The sequence below is a fragment of the Pecten maximus genome, chromosome 5 (assembly GCF_902652985.1).
Source record: "Pecten maximus chromosome 5, xPecMax1.1, whole genome shotgun sequence".
NCBI lineage: Eukaryota > Metazoa > Mollusca > Bivalvia > Pectinida > Pectinidae > Pecten > Pecten maximus.
This window is the reverse complement of record NC_047019.1, coordinates 1,372,463-1,394,524: the sequence shown is the minus strand read 5'-3', so window position 1 is coordinate 1,394,524 and position 22,062 is coordinate 1,372,463. Positions and strand designations below refer to the sequence as shown.

The following is a 22,062-nucleotide window of genomic DNA, read 5'->3' as shown; positions in this document are numbered from 1 at the left end:
AAATATAACCAAAAAAAAAATATGTCGAGAATGTAAATATAAGCATTAAACTGTCTTTTTTGTGTGTCTATGGTCGATAGAGATGCCAGCGCTTTGCAAAGAAACGTGTCATATTGTGTTAGCAAAATATGACGTTTGTTTGCAAAACTCTGGCATCTATATCGACCATAGACACCAAAAAAAGACAGTTTAATCCTTAAATATATGTTGGTGAATTTGATATCCAAATTATATTTAGCTTTTGTCGATATTTTGTTGTATGAAAATAGTGACATTTTACTGGCAATAAGTATTTAATGTTTACCTTTATTTTGCAAAAGAGCAAAATCTTTGATTACACCTGACCTCAGAAAGAAGTAAGGACTCTTTAAGACAAATTTTTAAACTGGTAAGTTTGTGGCTTTTTTCAGAAATATGCATATTTTATCCCAAACCCAACGGTATATAATATTTTATCTAAACTCAGTTTTCCTTACATATCTAGAGTTCTTTATAGTGTACTTTTGAAAGAGCATTTTGGATGTTTGAAATGCTTCCTTATATGCCATATTGATGTGATATTATTCATAATCGTCATTTGTATTCCAAGGTCAAAATAAAACCATGGTTTATATATAATATAAAGTCAAATCTGGTTAAACCAATGCTCCTATTTTTGTGCTTTAGATTCTTGTGAGCAAACCGACATGGCTATTTTGTGCAATATATGCGATACAAATCAGCTAATTATGTCACCCTGAAACATGCATTTTTCGCATGTTTTGTTAAAAATTACATGTCAACAGCGAGTCCAACGGTTTGCCATGATACATAACAAAAATTCATCAAGTTACCTCTGTTAAATTGCACCATAGTAGGAATGTATAGGCTTGTAAAACATCATAATATCATTGTTATGACTGGATTTGCTGTTTAGATGCTCTTTAAAAAGATGTGCGTTTCACCTGGTAAAATATTTTACTATATTGACTGAGACAATGTGAATTTAGTTTTCTCTGGCTCTAGTGTTGTTATGGTTACCGCCTTTTATTCCGAATGCCCTATAGTCCGAAGGCCCATTAGTCCAAAGGCTCGATAGTCCGACAATAGGAAATATCGTAACATGGATAAATGGTTATATACATGTATGAATGTTTTCCTATTGTGTATAAACATGTATATCACGAGTATGACACAAATGACGAAGGAGGACAACATTTTTACTCGTGCGCTGGCTGGGGCCCGAACCCACAATCTACGGCACCAAATCGTCTAGCTAGAAATACCCGCAGTTTTTACCGCTGCGCCACATCGGCGTTCTGGAAAATGTGGTTATTCTGCTTTATATCAATATTCTTTTTTATATATAATGCTAACTTGGAGACAGAGTTTTTTTTATCAGAAAACACTAAATTTGCGTTGACAGGTTCATTCAAAATGGCGCCGTCTTGTGAAGCGTAACGTTGCAAGAACATTGATGTGGCGCAGCGGTATTTATAATCCAACCCAATCTCTACCCAGAGTTATCGTTCCTTACACTCACATCTTGATTATGGTGGCCGGTTATAGGGCCGATTTTTGTTGCGGTGCATTGAATTAAGGAGCGATGTTAATGTCGCGTTGTCGCTTTGTCGCGTTGTCGAGCTTCAGAAGCAGTTGTTAACATGATATTGATAAAATTGACGTCCGGTCAGATGTATTATAAAGCAATGATCATCTGTATTTTAATTAGACTGGACATTCATAAAATACAGGAATAGATTGAATTTTCGCGTCAAGTCTTTAGCTATGAAAGTTTCATTTGAAGCATTTGATATTGAATCTGTAATAAACTAATTACTGATTTTTAAAAACAAGATTAGAAATTCTACCATGTTTGCTATGCAACGCCAGTTTTGATTGGTTTAAAACCATGTATTATTTTCCAAAAACCCACGCTCGTGCCAATAATATACGCTCGTGAGTCACAGCTGTTACAATTTTATATACATGTACCTAATATTCACCCATTTTATAAAAGGTTACTATAGCCGAGTGGGCTAATGGGTTAATATTTCAATAAATTTTTATCACGACGCGAGTTCGAATCCTACGCCCCCCCCCCCCCCCCCCCCCCCCCCCCCCCTGTTTTTTTCTTTTTCTTTTTTTTTTATCCTTTTTTTTTTTACATTTTCAAAATCAATGCCATATGATAGATGCTCTTGATCGTAGTACTGTATTGCCTGTATATTTCATCAACAAATAATGCAATACTCAAGAAATAAATTACAAGGGTTTCTCGGGGTTTCCTTGCTGTTTTTCTATTAGAAAGAGGTCGATCTCAGAACTAAACAGTACATGGTAGAATAGAAATAATCAACTTTGACTCGTGTATTGTTGCAGGATATACAACGAGGACGAGGATATTTTGCAATTTTAATTAATAACTCAGGCCTGCAGCCTTCGTTATTAATTAATTGCAAAATATCCTCGTCCTCGTTATATATATATATATATATTCTGACATAAAACTATTTATCAAAATTGCTATACAATATGTATTTAATATTTACCTATTTTCGGACTATCGGGCCATCGGACTTTCCGACCTTCGGACTAAGGGTGTCACCGTTGTGATTATAGCTAATATATTTCAGACAAACCTACTTTCACTTTCGTTATCTTTTCTTTCCCCAGAAACCTTTCCATACACATCAATTTCTAACGTCATGGTTCATGTGTTTTGAATTCTATTCTATAACTAGAGGAGCACGTTACAACATTATCGATAAGACAAGCATTCCAGCAAGTTGTTATTCAGACATTTAATACAATGGTTTTACTCAGTTTGAAATGTGAAATTAAATATTTTGTTACTCTGTAATCAGTGATGTTGAGATTTGTTATATAATATTTGATATGGATAAGATGGGTAATATACATATTTAATATTTTGGTACTCAAATATAATAATAAGCCAGTAGCAAAATTAACACCCGGAAGTAAAAATGATAATTAAAACATACGTAATACGGTAGGTATGGTTATAACAGCATTGTTTCCGTCCAGTAATTGTCCTATTATATCCTATGCTATCATGTTCATATATTATTGCAAAGCATGTTCAATATACTTACGCCATCGTATTGACGAGTGTCACGAGACAAAATACTTTACCTGCACAGTATGTTAACAGATTGATCGCAGCTAGTGCAACAAGACTGGGCGATAACGTATCGCTTTACGTGAAATATCTGTTTATCTTATCGACTCCTAACCTGTGACCAGGGAAGTTTTCAAATTAATTTTGTCCGAAATCGGTCATAAAATATACATAACATCATAGACATGCTTACAGATATGACCACAATTAAGCGTTAGTTTTGTCAAAACTTTCTCAGGTGTGGACAGGTAAATGTTTTTGTATGAAATCTTTTGTATGACTTCAGATTAAAGACAATTCAGGACTAAAGAAATAAAAGAGAGCATTTTAATGACAGTTTGACACTTTACAAAGGGTATATTGTTTGTTCTCTAGACTTAGGCTTCGGTGGCCGAGTGGTTAAGGTGTCCCGACACTTTATCACTAGCCCTCCACCTCTGGGTTGCGAGTTCGAAACCTACGTGGGGCAGTTGCCAGGTACCGACTGTAGGCCGGTGGTTTTTCTGCGGGTACTCCGGCTTTCCTCCACATCCAAATCCTGGCACGTCCTTTAATGACCCTGACTGTTAATAGGACGTTAAACAAAAACAAACAAACCAAAGTATGACTTAGGATTAAATAACTTTTGTCTTCACGGGTGACCCCTGAAGGAATGTTGTTAGATATTCGAGCCTCTAATTTTAATTAGAATGCAGTTAAAACTGAATAAGATATTTAGCCACAACAAACGCAATCCTTCTATGCTTTCTATTGAATATCAATCATATTTATGATTAGTGGTATTTTAAAGTGTACAAGTCAGTTTATTTTTGTAACAAACACCTGTTATATAGTAATATTAAGTCAACAATAAGAAAAGATGAGCACGGCACACAACATGCATTAGATATTTTGGTTTAGCTTAGACAGGTCAACATTATCCAAATATCCAACGCCATTGAAGGAACGGAATTATTTTGGTATTCTCGTTAAAAAAAATACATTTAGGCATGAAAACATGCTGTGTTTCCGATAGCCTAACATTATCCTAACTCTGATTATAATAATGATTTAATTATTACTTAATGAAACAAAACAAGTTGGAACTCAACAAGAATTTAGCCGTATGATGATCAAGATCTCTTAGGCAATGTCAAGGTCATTTGGGTCCAAAGAACAAGGATAAACTTGCTGGCCTGTCAGTGCCGTGGTTTCTTTTTGTAGATTTTAATGAGTAAGATCATTCGGTCTGAATCTGGTTGTTGGTAGGGTACTCAGATCACCAATCACCCGGATGATGATTGCTGGTACTATCTGTATCGCCCGGATGATGATTGCTGGTACTAGCTTTATCGCCCGGATGATGATTACTGGGACTATCTTTATTGCCCGGATGATGATTGCTGGGACTATCTTTATTGCCCGGATGATGATGGCTGGGACTAGCTTTATCGCCCGGATGATGATTGCTGGTACTATCTTTATTGCCCGGATGATGATGGCTGGTACTATCTGTATCGCCCGGATGATGATTGCTGGTACTAGCTGTATCGCCCGGATGATGATTGCTGGGACTATCTGTATCGCCCGGATGATGATTGCTGGTACTATCTTTATCGCCCGGATGATGATTACTGGGACTATCTTTATTCGCCCGGATGATGATTGCTGGGACTATCTGTATCGCCCGGATGATGATTGTTCGGACTAGCTTTATCGCCCGGATGATGATTGCTGGTACTATCTTTATCGCCCGGATGATGATTGCTGGTACTATCTTTATTGCCCGGATGATGATTGCTGGTACTAGCTTTATTGCCCGGATGATGATTGCTGGGACTATCTGTATCGCCCGGATGATGATTGTTGGGACTAGCTTTATCGCCCGGATGATGATTGCTGGTACTATCTGTATCGCCCGGATGATGATTGCTGGTACTATCTTTATCGCCCGGATGATGATTGCTGGTACTATCTTTATTGCCCGGATGATGATTGCTGGTACTATCTGTATCGCCCGGATGATGATTGCGGGTACTATCTTTATTGCCCGGATGATGATGGCTGGAACAATCTGTATCGCCCGGATGATGATTGCGGGTACTATCTTTATTGCCCGGATGATGATTGCTCGGACTAGCTTTATCTCTTGAAGGAGACAAATGGTTAACGAGGATTGATCAAAGGAGATAAATGGTTAACGATGATTGATCAAAGGAGACAAATGGTTAACGATGATTGATCAAAGGAGACAAATGGTTAACGAGGGTTGATCAAAGGAGACAAATGGTTAACGATGATTGATCAAAGGAGACAAATGGTTAACGAGGATTGATCAAAGGGGACAAATGGTTAACGATGATTGATCAAAGGAGACAAATGGTTAACGATGATTGATCAAAGGAGACAAATGGTTAACGATGATTGATCAAAGGAGACAAATGGTTAACGATGATTGATCAAAGGAGACATAGAGGTTACACAACGAGTGGTTGTTGGATATGGAATTTATTTCACACGAGTAAGTTATTTTTTAAAAGTTACAAAAGACACGAGCTTTAGCGAGTGTTTTTTGCAACTTTTAAAAAATAACTTACGAGTGTGAAATAAATTCCATATCCAACAATCACGAGTCGTGTGACCTGTTTCTACCACAATAATATCGGCTTGAATCAAAGGGAAACGTGGCCAAGTATAATTTCGCGTATGCAAATAAAGTGTACCGGTGACGTCCGGGACCCGGTGATGTGACGTCATTAGATTATTGATGACGTCAATAACAATTGCAGCTTGGGTCAAAGTTCACCGTGTTAGCCAATCGAAATGCGTACAGAGTTTATACCACGTGTGGTATAAACAGATTGTTAATCAACGGCTGTAATGATTAACTGATGGTCTGAGAGTTGAATAACACAGGGTATTGTGGTAGAAAAATGGTTAACGATGATTGATCAAAGGAGACAAATGGTTAACGATGATTGATCAAAGGAGACAAATGGTTAACGATGATTGATCAAAGGAGACAAATGGTTAACGGTGATTGATCAAAGTAGACAAATGGTTAACGATGATTGATCAGGGGAGACAAATGATTAACGATGATTGATCAAAGGAGACAAATGGTTAACGATGATTGATCAAAGAGACAAATGGTTAACGAGGATTGATCAGGGGAGACAAACGGTTAACAAAGATTTATAAAAGGAGACAAATGGTTAACGAGGGTTGATCAGAGGAGACCAATGAAGACGTATAACTGGTAACGATTATGAAACTTTTTGTAATGGAGAAAATTATACAAGATATTGTGTCAGTTACTGTATCTTATTTAACTGATTTATAGACCGCCACAGTTTGACCCGTGTCAGCTAAAAATATAAAATTTCATAATTCTATAACGGGGTTCTATCAATAAACGAGGGCGCCTCGAATATCTAAGAAATATATTAAACAAAAGCTATCTACTGTGTAGCAAAACCAATATTAGCATTAATAGAAGTATGAAATGGAAATGCTGATTTTCCGTACGACGGGAAACCGTTAGCTTATAACAGTGTAGAATATTCGTTAATATGTCCGTTAGTCTCTGTTGCTTTTATTTGTATTCATGGCAAACATGAGTGTGTCAAATTCGTCTCTAATAAATCTACCGACCGACATTTAAATTTTAACGTCAAGTTCCTGATAAAATAGTAACCCGAATCAAAGACGAATGGGTTAGTATTGATAGAACATAGCCCCTACTTCTATTGACACATCTCTCAATCTAACACGATCTGACATCATTAATTCTTTTTGTTTATCTAATGTTATACGGGAACCAACACGGATAGGTCAAACTAGATCCTCTTTGCTTGATCCAATATTGTTGAGTGATTCTGTACTTTATATTGATGCGTCAGTCTTAAATATTGATAGATCTATAAGTGACCATGAAGGTTGTGTAGTTAGTGTTAAATTGCCATGTGCCTTTAAATCAGTGTACAAACGTAAGATTTGGTTGTATAAAAGAGCTGATTTTATAAAGTTAAACAATCTTATATCTCAATATGATTGGGAAGGTTCCTTACATAATGCTGATTCAGTACATATCGCATGTGAGATTTTTACCAAACTTTTTATTGATTTTGCAACTCAGTGTATACCTACTAAAGAGGTTATAATCAGGCCAAATGACAAACCGTGGATGACGTCAGAGTTAAGAAAACATATCAGAATTCGAGATCGATTACACAAAGTATCAAGAACATCTTATCATCCTCGTGATATACAAAAATTCAAAAGTCAGCGCAATAAGGTCAATAATATGAAAAAGTATAGTCGTCAAAATTTTTATGACAATGTCCATGGCATCATCGATAATTATTTTTCTTCTGATCCCAAGGCTTATTGGAGATTGATAAAAAGGCTTATGAAATCCAGTGGTACTTCACAGACCATCCCTTCCCTCATTGATCCTGCGAGTGAAAATTTAGTTAATAGTGATGAAGATAAATCCAATTTGTTGAATGATTATTTTTGTAGTATAACTCGTATTGGTGATAGTAACACCCCTCTTCCCGAAGTACCACCCAAAACCAATACAACTCTTAATTTTGTCAGATTAGATTATAGTGAAATTAAAGATGTGTTAAAAACTTTGAAACTCGGCAAGGCCTCGGGTCATGAAATAAGTCACCATATGTTAAAAAATGTTTGTAGCACTATTTGTAAACCACTTGAAATATTATTTAATATGTCACTAACTACGGGTGTTTATCCCAGGGCATGGAAACTAGCAAAAGTTATGCCTTTATTGAAGAAAGGTGATAGGCATTCTCCATCTAACTATCGTCCAATCTCTCTATTATCCACTGTTGGTAAAGTTTTTGAACGTGTTATTTTTAAACATATATATAACTATTTTCTAGAGAACTCATTGTTTTATAAATACCAGTCTGGTTTTCTACTTGTTTATCGCTTGAAGAGAAAAAACATACCTGTATTGTATTTTGTGATATTTCCAAAGCCTTTGATCGTGTCTGGCATAAAGGTCTATTAGTAAAATTAAAATCATATGGAATAGGAGGTGAACTGATTGTTTGGTTAAAGGATTACTTACATCAAAGGCAGCAAATGGTATGTATTAATGAGTCTGTCTCAAAATTGAGCTCAATTGATGCCGGGGTTCCGCAAGGTTCGATCTTAGGGCCTCTATTATTTTTGATATACATTAACGATATAGCAGATATTATTTATTCAGCTTCTCGTCTTTTCGCTGATGACACCTCTCTTCAATGTTCCTCCTCTTCTTGTATTCAAATTCAAACTATTCTTGATAGAGATCTGGAATCTCTTAATAGTTGGGCCAAAACCTGGCTGGTCACTTTTAATCCTGATAAAACCGATGTACTTTTTATCACGAATAGAAATGAAATAGATGAAATATTAGAGCTTGAATTTGACGGAAACATTTTAGACTTTACAGATAGCCATAAGCATTTGGGTGTTACTTTAAACTCTAGTGTAAAATGGGGGGATCATGTAGAAGCTATATACACTTCTGTTATGAAGAAAATAAATGCTCTGAGAAAATTGAAATTTATACTTAGACGAGACGCTCTATTGAGAATTTACCTAACTTTTATTTTACCAATCTTAGAGTATGCTTGTGAATTGTGGGATGGATGTACTAATTTAGAATCTGAAAAGTTAGAAAAAGCCCAACGCGAAGCGGCAAGAATTATCACGGGTCTTCCATCATATGCAAGTGTTTACGCCTTACAATTTGAAACTGGTTTAGAAACTTTGTCTGCTAGAAGAAAGAGGAGAAAACTTCAACTTTTATATAAGATGCATAACAATCAAACTCCAGAGTATATTTCTTCTTTACTTCCCTCTACTGTTCAAGATAATGTTAGGTATCCATTGAGAAATGTAAATGATTATAGAATCCCATATTGCAGATTATCGTCAACTTCCTCTTCATTCTTACCGTCTACGCTTCGTTGTTGGAACTCACTTGAAAATTCTGTCAGATCGTCGGCTTCTCTTAGCATTTTCAAAAATTCTTTGAAACCTAGAAATCACTTTTCTCCTCCTCCCTTCTTTGGTATCGGTGACCGCAAAATTAACATTAGTCACACGAAGCTTAGGCACCAGTGTAGTTCTTTAAATTATGATTTATTTCGAGTGAACCTTGCGGAAACTCCGAGCTGCTCGTGTGGACATTTGTGTGAGAATGCTTATCACTTCTTCTTTGAGTGTGGCCGTTACATTATTCAAAGAAACATTCTCTTTCAGAAATTAAATGATTTAAATTTACATGTACCCTTAGATTTAGACTTTCTGTTATATGGTAATCAAGAAATGTCTTTTAATATTAATTCTGAAGTATTCTTATTTGTTCAACATTTCATAAAGGACAGTAACAGGTTTTAAGAAGTCAATCGATTTATATTTTAAAGTAAAACGTGTATCCATTGTGTCTTAAATGAGAATGTTTATCCTTACAACTTGTTTGTTATATGCGTTATACGTTATTGAATGTATACCGTTGTTGCTTGTGTTATTTTGTACATTTTTTTATTGCACATCCATTAATTATCTCTCTCTCTCCCTCTCCCCCCCTCTCTCTCTCTCTCTCTCTCTCTCTCTCTCTCTATAAAAATATATATCTATTATTCAATACTAAATATGTATTTTATAGCATTTTGTAATTATTTATATGTCATTGTGTTAGGAGAGGGCGTTTATAAGTTGTAATAACTTGTGCCCAATCCTGTTGTAAATTTGTTACAATAAAATACGTTTAAACTCAAACTCAATCTAACAAGATGCAGACGTCTGAGCCCGAATCAAACGGGACCCGAAGCGAACTCGCCCGTTAGTCACGTGACTATATTGTTCAAGATCACGTGAGTTTTTGCGGCGCTTAGTTACGAAGTTGGTTCCCGTAACATGTCTAAGATGGTGCGATGATTGCTCACGATATGTGTAGACTCTGATATGCTTGAAGCTCCGAGCATCTTGTCCTTTACGGACGGTAAGTCGCTTATGTTGTATTACATCTACAATCGGACATGATACAGAAATATAATTCAAATATTGTTATACCAAGATTCACATGGTGGCACTCGATGTTTGAAATTGAATATAAGCCCTTATTGAACACAGTGTTAAACACTCCCAATCTCATCGTCTTCTGTATAATCCGAAGAGTTATGTTGTTAATATCGCATTTGGAGCTGTCTTGTGGCGATCTACAAAAAAAATCGTAAGGGGATTCGGACAATCTCATGTAATTGTATCACAGGGGCTTCTCACAATCCATTTGTCATATGAGTTGGTTGCTAAAATTCTGGAACACAATTTGTTGCTACTTTTATTCATTTCCGTTATTTTAATTCCAGATCCTGTGAAGGTTACGAGGAGAGAAAATAATTATACCAGGGTAAATATTCAGATTTTGATTTTGTCATCGCCGTTGACTGAAATTATTTATCAAAAATCTATCATACAACATTTGCTACACAACTTATACATTGAATCTGTGTGTATGAAGTTGATTTATTGACTAAACTAAGGTCTTATTTATAATGTAGGCATATGTCCCTTCTCAAGAAATTGAAGCAGACCTGAAAAGGATTTCAGGAAAACTAAATGAGCGTTGTAAGTATAATATGCCCTGATTTATTCTACAATTCTGACCTTCAACACTATTAAGATGACACAGATATATTGAAATCAATTTTAATTGAAATAATTGTAAAAACTTATACAATTGTACTAATGTATGTTTATAAAATACTATTATTATTAAAAAGGAATTTCATCATGTAAAATAATCTAACTGATCAGTTTATGATCAATGTCAATCACTGATGTACTTTTTGATATTTCAATTTCAGTATGATATGTTAATAATCTGCTTTCTTTCTGTGTAGTGTATGATAGTTACAGAAGAGATATTGACACTCTCAAGGTAAGATAATATTTTTGTAAACTGTTTTAAACTTAAATTCAATGTTAAATGATCATGGAGATTTAGGAAGTTAATTTAATGGATACTGAGTGGTATCAATGAAAAGACATTTTAACTTTGACCTCATTATTTTTTACTGCCATCTGATCGGCTCATTCCCCGAACACCAACTCTGGTAAAGACAAAGGGAGGTGTTTATGTAGGAAGTTCTTTGAAGTTAAGTTACAGTCTGTTTCAGTATGGAATACCAACTCAGGTAAAAAAAATAAGGTCAACTCAGGTATATGAATCAGATATACATGAAGATTTCTGAATTCAAAGCAGTATCATTTAGTTTTTTTACTAGTAATAATAAAATAACAATATTATATCAATAAATACATATAAAATAAATGAAATATCAAATTTTCAAAGCACTATATCTAACTTTATATTTTACTATAAACAAGACAATATCAGATTAAAATAAATAGATAACAATTAAAGTAAATGAAATTAGATATTGTTTTCTAAATTCAAAGCACTGATTATAGATATTACTATTAATAATGACAATATCTGTTGATGATGAACTGAACGTTGACATGTGCGTTCGCTAGATACAACTTGATAAGAATATTTCAATAGTTTTGCTGTAACTGATCACTATGGTGTTGTATAATAACAATTATTTTTAAAAATCCAATACAATATATGTATAGCTATTCTCATTAAGTAAAGTATAAACAAAAACTTTTACCAACTAAACCTGGAACAGATACAACTTTTGAAAAATATTACAATTCTACAATAAATGAATTATCTATACAAATCTGAAAAACATACAAAGTTAATCAATATAAAAAAATACAAAGTCTAATTAATATACAATTGATTTACAGTGAAAAAGTATGGATTTAAGATTCCGTGATTATTCAATTAAAATGCCAATTTAAATGTTTATTATCAGATATATACAACATTTACACTATAAATGAAAAATGATACAAGGCTGAATTTGCTGAAATAATATAAAAAATGTAAATTAAACAATTGTATTAAAGTATTTTTTAAATATATAAACTATAAATTAAATCAATATGACACATCCTTTAATAAAATGTTCAAAAGTATTCAACGATACAATTGTTTTACAATTCAAGATTCAGAAAGTACATATATATGTATGTCAAGATGATGATCAGCAACATATTATGATTTTCCAAAGTGTGCTTCAGTTTTATACACTATTTCTGAAACAGTTTGGCAATCATTAACAGCTAATCGACTGATCACCTAACAGGTGAATTGATATACCTGTGTTCTGATTTACCTGTGTTCTTACATTGATGATATTTCTGTAACAGACTATAACTCCCTATCAACACACCTTAACTTCTATGTAAACACCCCACCCTCACCAGAGTTGGTGTTTGGGGAAGACCCCATCTGATCATACAATGTACCTCCCCAATAAATCACCCGTATTCCTATAATTATGATACAGTAACACATACATGTGATTAATCCAGTTACATTCTGTTTCAGCTAAATGTCGACATTGACAATGAAATGGCATTATTGATAGCAGCCGAGGAGGATGTACAACAGTCCAGGCAAAGTAAGTTAAAACTGTACAGGTTAAACTGAAACAGTTGATCTCAACTAGTATACATACTGTAATTAATTTGTATATTGAGATCTGTGTTTATACATTAATCCTACATTTAAGTTGTTTTACAGGAAAGCAAACACATGTGTTTATTCTAATTAATAACAGGATGAATTCAACACAAATAATAATTAATAAGTAATAAAGACAAGTTATTGGCCCTTATGGACTTCTCGTGGTACACTGTATATTAATAAGTAATAAAGACAAGTTATTGGGATTAAAATCATATTTGACTCTATATTAATCCTACATTTAAGTTGTTTAGAAAAAGCAAACACGTGTGTTTATTCTACTTAATAACAGGATGAATTCAACACCAATAATAATTAATAAGTAATAAACACAAGTTATTAGCCCTTATTAACTTGATACATGTATATCGTTTCTGTTATTTTGTAGGCCTCAGAAGAAGAGCACGAAAGATTTGCCCGGTAAGTATAAAATTAATTTAGCTCTCCTCATTTCTCCCCTCCTCTCTCATCACCTTTTACATTGTAAGCCCTCACCCATACTAATCTCCCACTCCCATCATTCTCCCTTTTTTCTCTCATTCCCATCATTAGACCACACCCCAACTAATCCCTCCACTCCCATCGTTCTCCCGTTTCTCTCTCATCCCCATTCCCATCATTAGACCCCCACCCCTATTAACCTCCCAATCCTGTCATTCTCCCCTTTCCCTCTCATTCCCATTCCCATCATTAGACCTCACTCCTATTAATCTCCCACTCCCATCATTCTCCCCTTTCCCTCTCATTCCCATTCCCATCATTAGACCTCACTCCTATTAATCTCCCATTCCCATCATTAGCCCTCACCCCTACTAGTCTCCCACTCCCATCATTCTCCCCTTTCCCTCTCATTCCCATCATTAGCCCACACCCCTACTTATCTTCCACTTCCATCATTCTTCACTTTTCCCTATCATTCCCATCATTAGACAACATCCCTATTAATCTCCCACTCCCGTCATTCTCCCCTTTCCCTCTCATTCCCATCATTAGACCACATTCCTACTAATCTCCCACTCCCATTGTTCTCCAATTTCCCCCTCACATTCTCATTCCCATCATTAGCCCTCACCCCTATTTATCTCTCACTCCCATCGTTCTCCCCTTTCCCTCTCATTCCCATCATTAGCCCACACCCCTATTAATCTCTCACTCCCATCGTTCTCCTCTTTCCCTCTCATTCCCATCATTAGACCACACCCCTATTAATCTCCCTATCCCATCATTCTCCCCTTTTCCTCTCATTCCCATCATTTGCCCACACCCCTACTAATCTCCCACTCCCATCATTCTCCCTTTTTTCTCTCATTCCCATCATTAGACCACACCCCAACTAATCCCTCCACTCCCATCGTTCTCCCGTTTCTCTCTCATCCCCATTCCCATCATTAGACCCCCACCCCTATCAACCTCCCAATCCTGTCATTCTCCCCTTTCCCTCTCATTCCCATTCCCATCATTAGACCTCACTCCTATTAATCTCCCACTCCCATCATTCTCCCCTTTCCCTCTCATTCCCATCATTAGCCCACACCCCTACTTATCTTCCACTTCCATCATTCTTCACTTTTCCCTATCATTCCCATCATTAGACAACATCCCTATTAATCTCCCACTCCCATCATTCTCCCCTTTCCCTCTCATTCCCATCATTAGACCACATTCCTACTAATCTCCCACTCCCATTGTTCTCCAATTTCCCCCTCACATTCTCATTCCCATCATTAGCCCACACCCCTATTTATCTCTCACTCCCATCGTTCTCCCCTTTCCCTCTCATTCCCATCATTAGACCACACCCCTATTAATCTCCCTATCCCATCATTCTCCCCTTTTCCTCTCATTCCCATCATTTGCCCACACCCCAACTAATCCCTCCACTCCCATCATTCTCCCGTTTCTCTCTCATCCCCCATTATTAGACCTTACCCCTACTAATCTCCCACTCCCATCCTTCTCCCCTTTCCCTCTCATTCCCATCATTTGCCCACACCCCTACTTATCTCTCCACTCCCATCGTTCTTCCCTTTCTCTCTCATCCCCATTCCCATCATTAGACCCCCACTACTATTAATCTCCCACTCCCATCATTCTCCCCTTTCCCTCTCATCCCCCATCATTAGACCACACCCCTACTAATCTCCCACTCCCATCATTGTTCCCTTTCACTCTCATTCCCATCATTTGCCCACACCTCTACAAATCTCCCACTCCCATCATTTTCCCCTTTCCCTCTCATTCTCATCATTAGACCACATCCCTACTAATCTCCCTCTCCCATCGTTCTCCAATTTCCCCCTCACATTCTCATTCCCATCATTAGCCCACACCCCTATTAATCTCCCACTCCCGTCATTCTTCCCTTTCCCTCTCATTCCCATCATTTGCCCACACCCCTACTAATCTCCCACTCCCATCGTTCTTCCCTTTCCCTCTCATTCCCATCATAAGCCCACACCCCTATTAATCTCCCACTCCCATCATTCTCCCCTTTCCCTCTCATTCCCATATCCATCATAAGACCCCACCCCTATTAATCTCCCAATTCCATCATTCCCCCCTTTCCCTCTCATTTCATCATTAGACCACATCCCTATCAATCTCCCACTCCTATCGTTCTCCCCTTTCCCTCTCATTCCCATTCCCATCATTAGCCCACACCCCTACTAATCTCCCACTCCTGCCATTCTCCCCTTTCCCTCCCATTCCCATCATTAGACCACACCCCTATTAATCTCCCACTCCTATCATTCTCCCCTTTCCCTCTCATTCCCATCATTAGCCCTCACCCCTACTAATCTCCCACTCCTGTCATTCTCCCCTTTCCCTCCCATTCCCATCATTAGCCCCCACCCCTACTAATCTCCCACTCCTGCCATTCTCCCTTTTCCCTCTCATTCCCATCATTAGCCCTCACCCCTACTAATCTCCCACTCCTGCCATTCTCCCCTTTCCCTCTCATTCCCATCATTAGCCCTCACCCCTACTAATCTCCCACTCCTATCATTCTCCCCTTTCCCTCCCATTCCCATCATTAGCCCACACCCGTCCTAATCTCCCACTCCTGTCATTCTCCCCTTTTCCTTCCATTCCCATCATGAGCCCTCACCCTACCCTCTCTGAGAAGTACATGTGTACTGTCGAGTATGATGAGTTATAACAGATAATGGTACAATGTTGTAGCTTTATAGAAAAGATTTGAATGTACATGTACAACAGTAACAGTAGGAATGATGATTTATTAATTACATCTAATAACCCAAGGTTTTACATATAATAACCCAGAGTTTTACACCCAATGACCCAGAGTTTTATGTTTAATGAACCAGAGTTTTGCATCAAATGACCCAGAGTTTTACACCCAATGACCCAGAGTTTTACACCCAATGACCCAGAGTTTTACATCCAATGACCCAGAGTTTTACACCCAATGACCAGAGTTTTACACCCAATGACCCAGAGTTTTACACCCAATGACCCAGAGTTTTACACCCAATGACCCAGAGTTTTACATCAAATGACCCAGAGTTTTATGTTTAATGAACCAGAGTTTTGCATCAAATGACCCAGAGTTTTACACCCAATGACCCAGAGTTTTACACCCAATGACCCAGAGTTTTACATCCAATGACCCAGAGTTTTACATCCAATGACCCAGAGTTTTATGTTTAATGAACCAGAGTTTTGCATCAAATGACCCAGAGTTTTACACCCAATGACCCAGAGTTTTACACCCAATGACCCCGAGTTTTATACCAAATGACCCAGAGTTAAAGAAACTTACAACATTTACTCTGGTTTGAATTATTTCATTTACTTTATTTCAATTTATAGTCAAAAGGCCCTACTCAAGAAGAAGAACAGGAATTAAAAATATTGAGCAAAAGCAATGTCAGAAAGATGTACGGTAAGTTTACAATATCTTTATTTAAATACTACTTTAATGACAATAATTTTTTAGCTCGTCTCTTCGAAGAGTGAGAGCTTATGTCAGTGTTGGTTTTTCAAATGTTAAATTTTTGGTGCAAGTGTTGAAAGGCATAGTAATTTATGGTAATATGGTCCCTGTGGGGGTTAAACTATCCCCTGCCGGAGTTAAACTAAAAGATTTTTTGGAAAAAAACCCAGATTTTTTAAAAGTTTTGGACTTAGAAAATGTTTGCGTTCAGTTTTTGGTGCAAGTGTTGAAAGGTATTAATACATCACTGTATAATTGTACTAGGGTGCTGATAATTGGCAATAGAGTCCCTCTGGGGTTAAACTATCCCCTAGCTGATAGAGTTAAACTAAAAGATTTTTTATGGAAAAAACCAGAATTTTCAAATTTTTGGACTTAGAATATTTCTGCATTAAGTTTTTGGTGAAAGTGTTAAGAGGTTTTAATACATCACTTTATAATTTTACTAGGGTGCTGATATTTGGCAATAGTCCCTTTGGAGTAAGACAATCCCTTCTTGGAGTAAAACTTTTAAAAAAAATGGATTTTTTCTTTTTAAATCTGTGTTTTTTTGTTCTTAAATCTTTGGACTTTGTTTTAAGTTTATGTTGTGAGTGTTGAAAGGCATAGTAATACATGGTATTAGGTTCCCTATGGGGATTAAACTATCCCTTGACAGAGTTAAACTGAAAGATTTTTTTGGCGAAAAAAACACATTTTTTAAATTTTTGTGTAAATGTTGAAAGCTATTAACACATCTCTTTATGATTGTACTAGGGTGCTGATATTTGGTAACAGAGTCCCTATGGAGTTACAATATCCCTTCTTGGGGTGAAACTTAAAATAAAACAATGTGAAAATGCTCGCATTAGACAATTTATACCGGTCCACATTTTTCAAGGGAAACAACTCTCATTAGGATAATATTTTACCAAAATATTGAAGAAATATGTCCAAAAGCAATTACATTTGTATTTAATATATTCATTTAATCTACAACAGCATAGCTTGTCTCCCGAATGTTTGTCAATAAATAATTTATATATATGTATAAATATTGGTATGGTTTTGAAAATTGCATAAATTCAAAAAACATAATCTGATGAAGTAAACAATATAAATATTATTAATGCAATTTGCAAAACATTCCAATTAATATATCTTTATCATTTATTGACAAACATTTGCGAGACAAGGTTTGCTGTTCTCCAACAGCTCTTGTTGAAGATATCAACTTGCTCCTTAAGTTGTTATTAATAAAATAACTAACCCCCCCTCAAAAAAAAAAAAAACAACTGAATGATGATGACTTAACATATTGAATATCATACAATATATTTGTATACCTGTAAACCAACTGAACTCAAACGAGCATAGAATTTGAAATGCAAATATACTGAATGTTTTTTGAAATATAATCAATATCCACTCTTTATTGTATATTTGTTTGAAGGTGTTGTAAATATATGTTTATTTTATTTTCAGAATTAGATGATTTCAAGCGAGATTTTGATACAAAGGTAAAAATTATAATACAAAAGATAAAATTAAATGTTGATAGATTTTATACACCTGCCAACTATAACATATATATATCTGCTGTAAATTCCCGCAGGTCATCAATAAAAAACTAAACATAAGTTTTTAGTTTGTTTTTTTTTTGTCACAGAAAAATCTATGTTAATTTTATTATAGCCTTCCCTTGTTACTTGAATAAAGAAAAATATATGTTAATCTTATTGCAGCCTTTTGTTGCTACTGAGATGGTGGATTTGAGTTTTGAGAGGATTGTAGACAACATTCGCAGGAGGCAGCAGGGTAAGTTTTCTGATACTGGTTATCTCCCCTGGTCAGTGTCAGAGTAAGATCTTGGTTATCTCCCCTGATCAGTGTTAGACTTAGATACTGGTTATCTCCCCTGGTCAGTGTCAGAGTAAGATCCTGGTTATCTCCCCTGATCAGTGTTAGACTTAGATACTGGTTATCTCCCCTGATCAGTGTCAGAGTTAGATCCAGGTTATCTCCCCTGATCATTGTCAGAAAAGCCTTTTGTTTAAAAAGATTTTATTATAAGGATAAGGGACCGCGGTGGCCGAGTGGTTAAGGTGTCCCGATCACTAGCCCTCCACCTCTGGCTTCAAATTTGACTCTTCTGAATTATTTATAGTACCTTGTTAAAGTCATGTACCATATATTTAAAAGGAGTTTTCTGTCTTTATAGCTCTCCAGAATCTCCGCAGGGAAATCTATGAGGCAAGTATAATTTTACAAGTAACAGTGTTTTATGAAGTGAAAGATTGATGTTATATCCAACATTTTACAAGAAAAACACTGACACATACATGTATAAAGTGAATGATAAACTTCTTTTTTTTTAAATAAAGTAAAATTTATATCTATAATTTTAAAAAAACATTGAACCAGTTAGTTCAGGTATACATTGATTATTATCAGACGGATTTGTTATTTTATAAAACTTAAATATCAGAAAATAAACGTAATTCTATTAATTATGACACGTGATCATGTTTCATTCTGTTGTAGGATTCTGTACTCAGAGTGGCAGGATACTACAGGAAGGCCACAGGTATAATTATTATTATTTTTTGGAAATAATATTGATGAGATTTATATATGAACTTTACATGGATTAAATTCAGTATCTGAGGAGTTAAAATATTGATGAAATATAAAATAATATCAGTCAGATCTTCAAAAGAGTAGATTAGGGTTAGCCTGTTGATCCTTTTTTTATTTATTGGAATGGAATTGATAAAATAAATTGTTATGTTTCATTTTAGAGCAAAAGAACGCTGATGTAGCAACAGAAGTAGTTAAATCATCCCTGACTGCCAAATCTAAGCGAGCATCTAAAACTGATGTGGAAAAATCCAATTATCAACCAAAGATTACCTTAGTGAAGTCTACACTTACATCAGAGACAAACATGGGAAAGTCGAGTCATGTGTCACAGACTGTCACTGTGGGAAAGTCCCATCATACACCCAGCAGTACAAGTGAAAGTGATATGGAGGGGGACGAGTCTTATGCTGCAGTTCAAGAGCGTTATCGGGCAGAAAAACTCAGACTAGAAAAGAATTTAGAAATATTTAAAAAACAGCTACAAGAGTTCATTGACTCTCGAACAAGCTCGACTGAGGTTCATGAAGTTGCTGTCAAGTCGAAGAAGAGACGTCACACTGGTGCCAAAAAATCTGAAACAAAAACAGCCAAGACCAAAGCCAAAGTCAAAACTATCAAAGTGGCCAAATCAGACGCGAAAATAGCTAAAGCCAAAGTTGTAAAAGCAGCTGAATCCGATTCCAAAATGATCAAGTCTGAGGCAAAAGCAGATAAAGCCAGAGTCAAAACTGTGAAAGGGGCCAAATCAGATGCCAACATGGCCAAAGTTGATGTCGGAGCTGCCAAACTGGTCAAAATAGCCAAATCAGATGTGATTACTGTAAAAACTGCAGAACCAGACTTGATTACTGTAAAAACTGCAGATCTAGATGTGAAGGATGATGAGCAGAAGAGAGAATCTCAGGTTGTGGATGGAGGCTGGACAAAAAGGAAACCCTTCCGTCTTTCAATGGCAGAAATCCAAGCTTACGTTGATTCCTGCGATCCTGAGCGGGCAGGAAGTAAGTTATAGGAGAAGTCATAATACATTGATATTTCATTAGATTTATATGTTCGCTACAATTATGATGGATAGACAAGAGGGTTTTCTGTGAAGAATATCTCCCCTATCACTGGGAGATTTGTAATTTAATCTAGCCTTTAATTTTTTGACAGAAGGGCCTATTGAAATACTAAAATCATTCATGTCTTATGATCTGTCAACCAAGTTTTAACTACACCAGTATGGAAATCATTGGTAGTCTAATTAATATTTTCCTTCATAGAACGAAGACGAAAGAAAAGGAAGAAGGGGGGCAATAGAAGCAGCGTTACAGAACTTCCACTGAGAGAGGAGGACAGTGACATCATCATCATGGACAAAGTCCAGGGACTTGGGGTGCTGCCAAAACTCAACCCAATGCCTGTTTACACCGACAGTAAGTTTGGGAGTTTATGACTATTTGTAAGGTGACACTTATAACAAATGATGAATATTCATGAGCATTATTTGTGCATTATCCTTGGTACAACACATAATTAAATTGAACATTGAATATTGTCAGTGGACTTCTACACTAAAATATCATATGTTTGAAAATACCTACCAAGTAACTTAATTATCAATATCTTATTTATTCATTTTCAGATTTTCAAGCAAGTTGTGTGTTAACCCATCTATTTTCAAGCAGGTATGTAACTTTGGACAGAACATACTGGGGCCCAACCTGTTATCATAAACGACCAGTAACCACGAATGATGTGTTTAAGATACCAGTACAGATCAACAAGACTGACCACAATGTCTAGCATGTAGTCTTGATGTTTGTGTCAGGTTCACGGTTTCCTCATCAAGGATGACAGACATCCCATGGAAATTAATTTAGATTGATTATCTGTGTGGATACTGGTCTTTCATGGTTGTGATTGGACCCCGCTACAAATGTTTTTATTATATATCATAACTACTTACATGAATTTTATATCACACAACACTTACAGCTATATTTCTAACATTATCTTGTGGAATAACAAGCATTTGTTGACAACTATCTCGAGTATTTGAATAAAGTGATGGTTAAAGAATGACAATATTTTGGAGGGTAAACATCTCAGAAAACACTTCATCATTTACAACCAACAAGTCTCCCCTCAAACAGAATGTTTGATTGCTTGCTGAAATATAAATGACAATTTTATGTCTATGTTTTTATTACAGAGACAACTTTGATGAAGATTTTGAGGAAGACTACATTATACCAACATATGAAAGCGAACAAAAGTTTTAAATTCTATATAATTTCAATTTTAAAAAGTCATACTTGGCAACTCTCATTTTTTTCGATTATTTTTTTTCGGCATTAATTGTTACTGTTCAGAATTTTTTTATGATTCAATTGATTTGCAAGAAAAAGCAGTTTTAATAAGTGAAGTTTTTATGTTAGTGAGTTTGTCAAAAAGAATAATTATAAATGTACTTTTTGAGGCATGAGAATTGGAAGAAACTTTGATAAACATTTCTAAAAAGGTGGCAATTATAAAAATTATCAAAATACAGAATATTAATATTTTTATGAGATTATACTATGTCTACATCATTCATTATATTCAAGATTCAAACATTTTGTTTAAGTTTGATTTTATTAACTTTCCACTGAACTATGAGTATCTCTTGGTATATAAACCTCTAGGTTTTTTTGTACAATGTACCTCATTGTAAGTCAATAATTGGCATGATGCCTTGTCGGTCCATTATTGAGTGGACTAAGTGGAGTA

General features: G+C 35.8%; 1 protein-coding gene and 1 long non-coding RNA gene across 2 annotated transcripts; both read left to right on the top strand.

The window, feature by feature from the left end:
• Positions 1-10,013: 10,013 nt before the first annotated feature.
• LOC117328529 lies at positions 10,014-10,744 on the top strand. Its single transcript, XR_004532974.1, has 3 exons — positions 10,014-10,124; positions 10,492-10,532; positions 10,684-10,744. It is a non-coding gene; the product is annotated as an uncharacterized LOC117328529 (long non-coding RNA).
• Positions 10,745-12,607: 1,863 nt separating this feature from the next.
• Positions 12,608-21,665, top strand: LOC117328528 (translation initiation factor IF-2-like). Its single transcript, XM_033886063.1, has 11 exons — positions 12,608-12,663; positions 13,117-13,148; positions 16,563-16,635; positions 18,151-18,185; positions 18,411-18,483; positions 18,887-18,918; positions 19,210-19,252; positions 19,467-20,309; positions 20,574-20,726; positions 20,936-20,978; positions 21,506-21,665. The coding sequence occupies exons 1-11, from the start codon at positions 12,615-12,617 to the stop codon at positions 21,573-21,575; spliced, it is 1,446 nt and encodes a 481-aa protein (XP_033741954.1). The 5' UTR covers positions 12,608-12,614; the 3' UTR covers positions 21,576-21,665.
• The last annotated feature ends 397 nt before the right edge of the window (positions 21,666-22,062 follow it).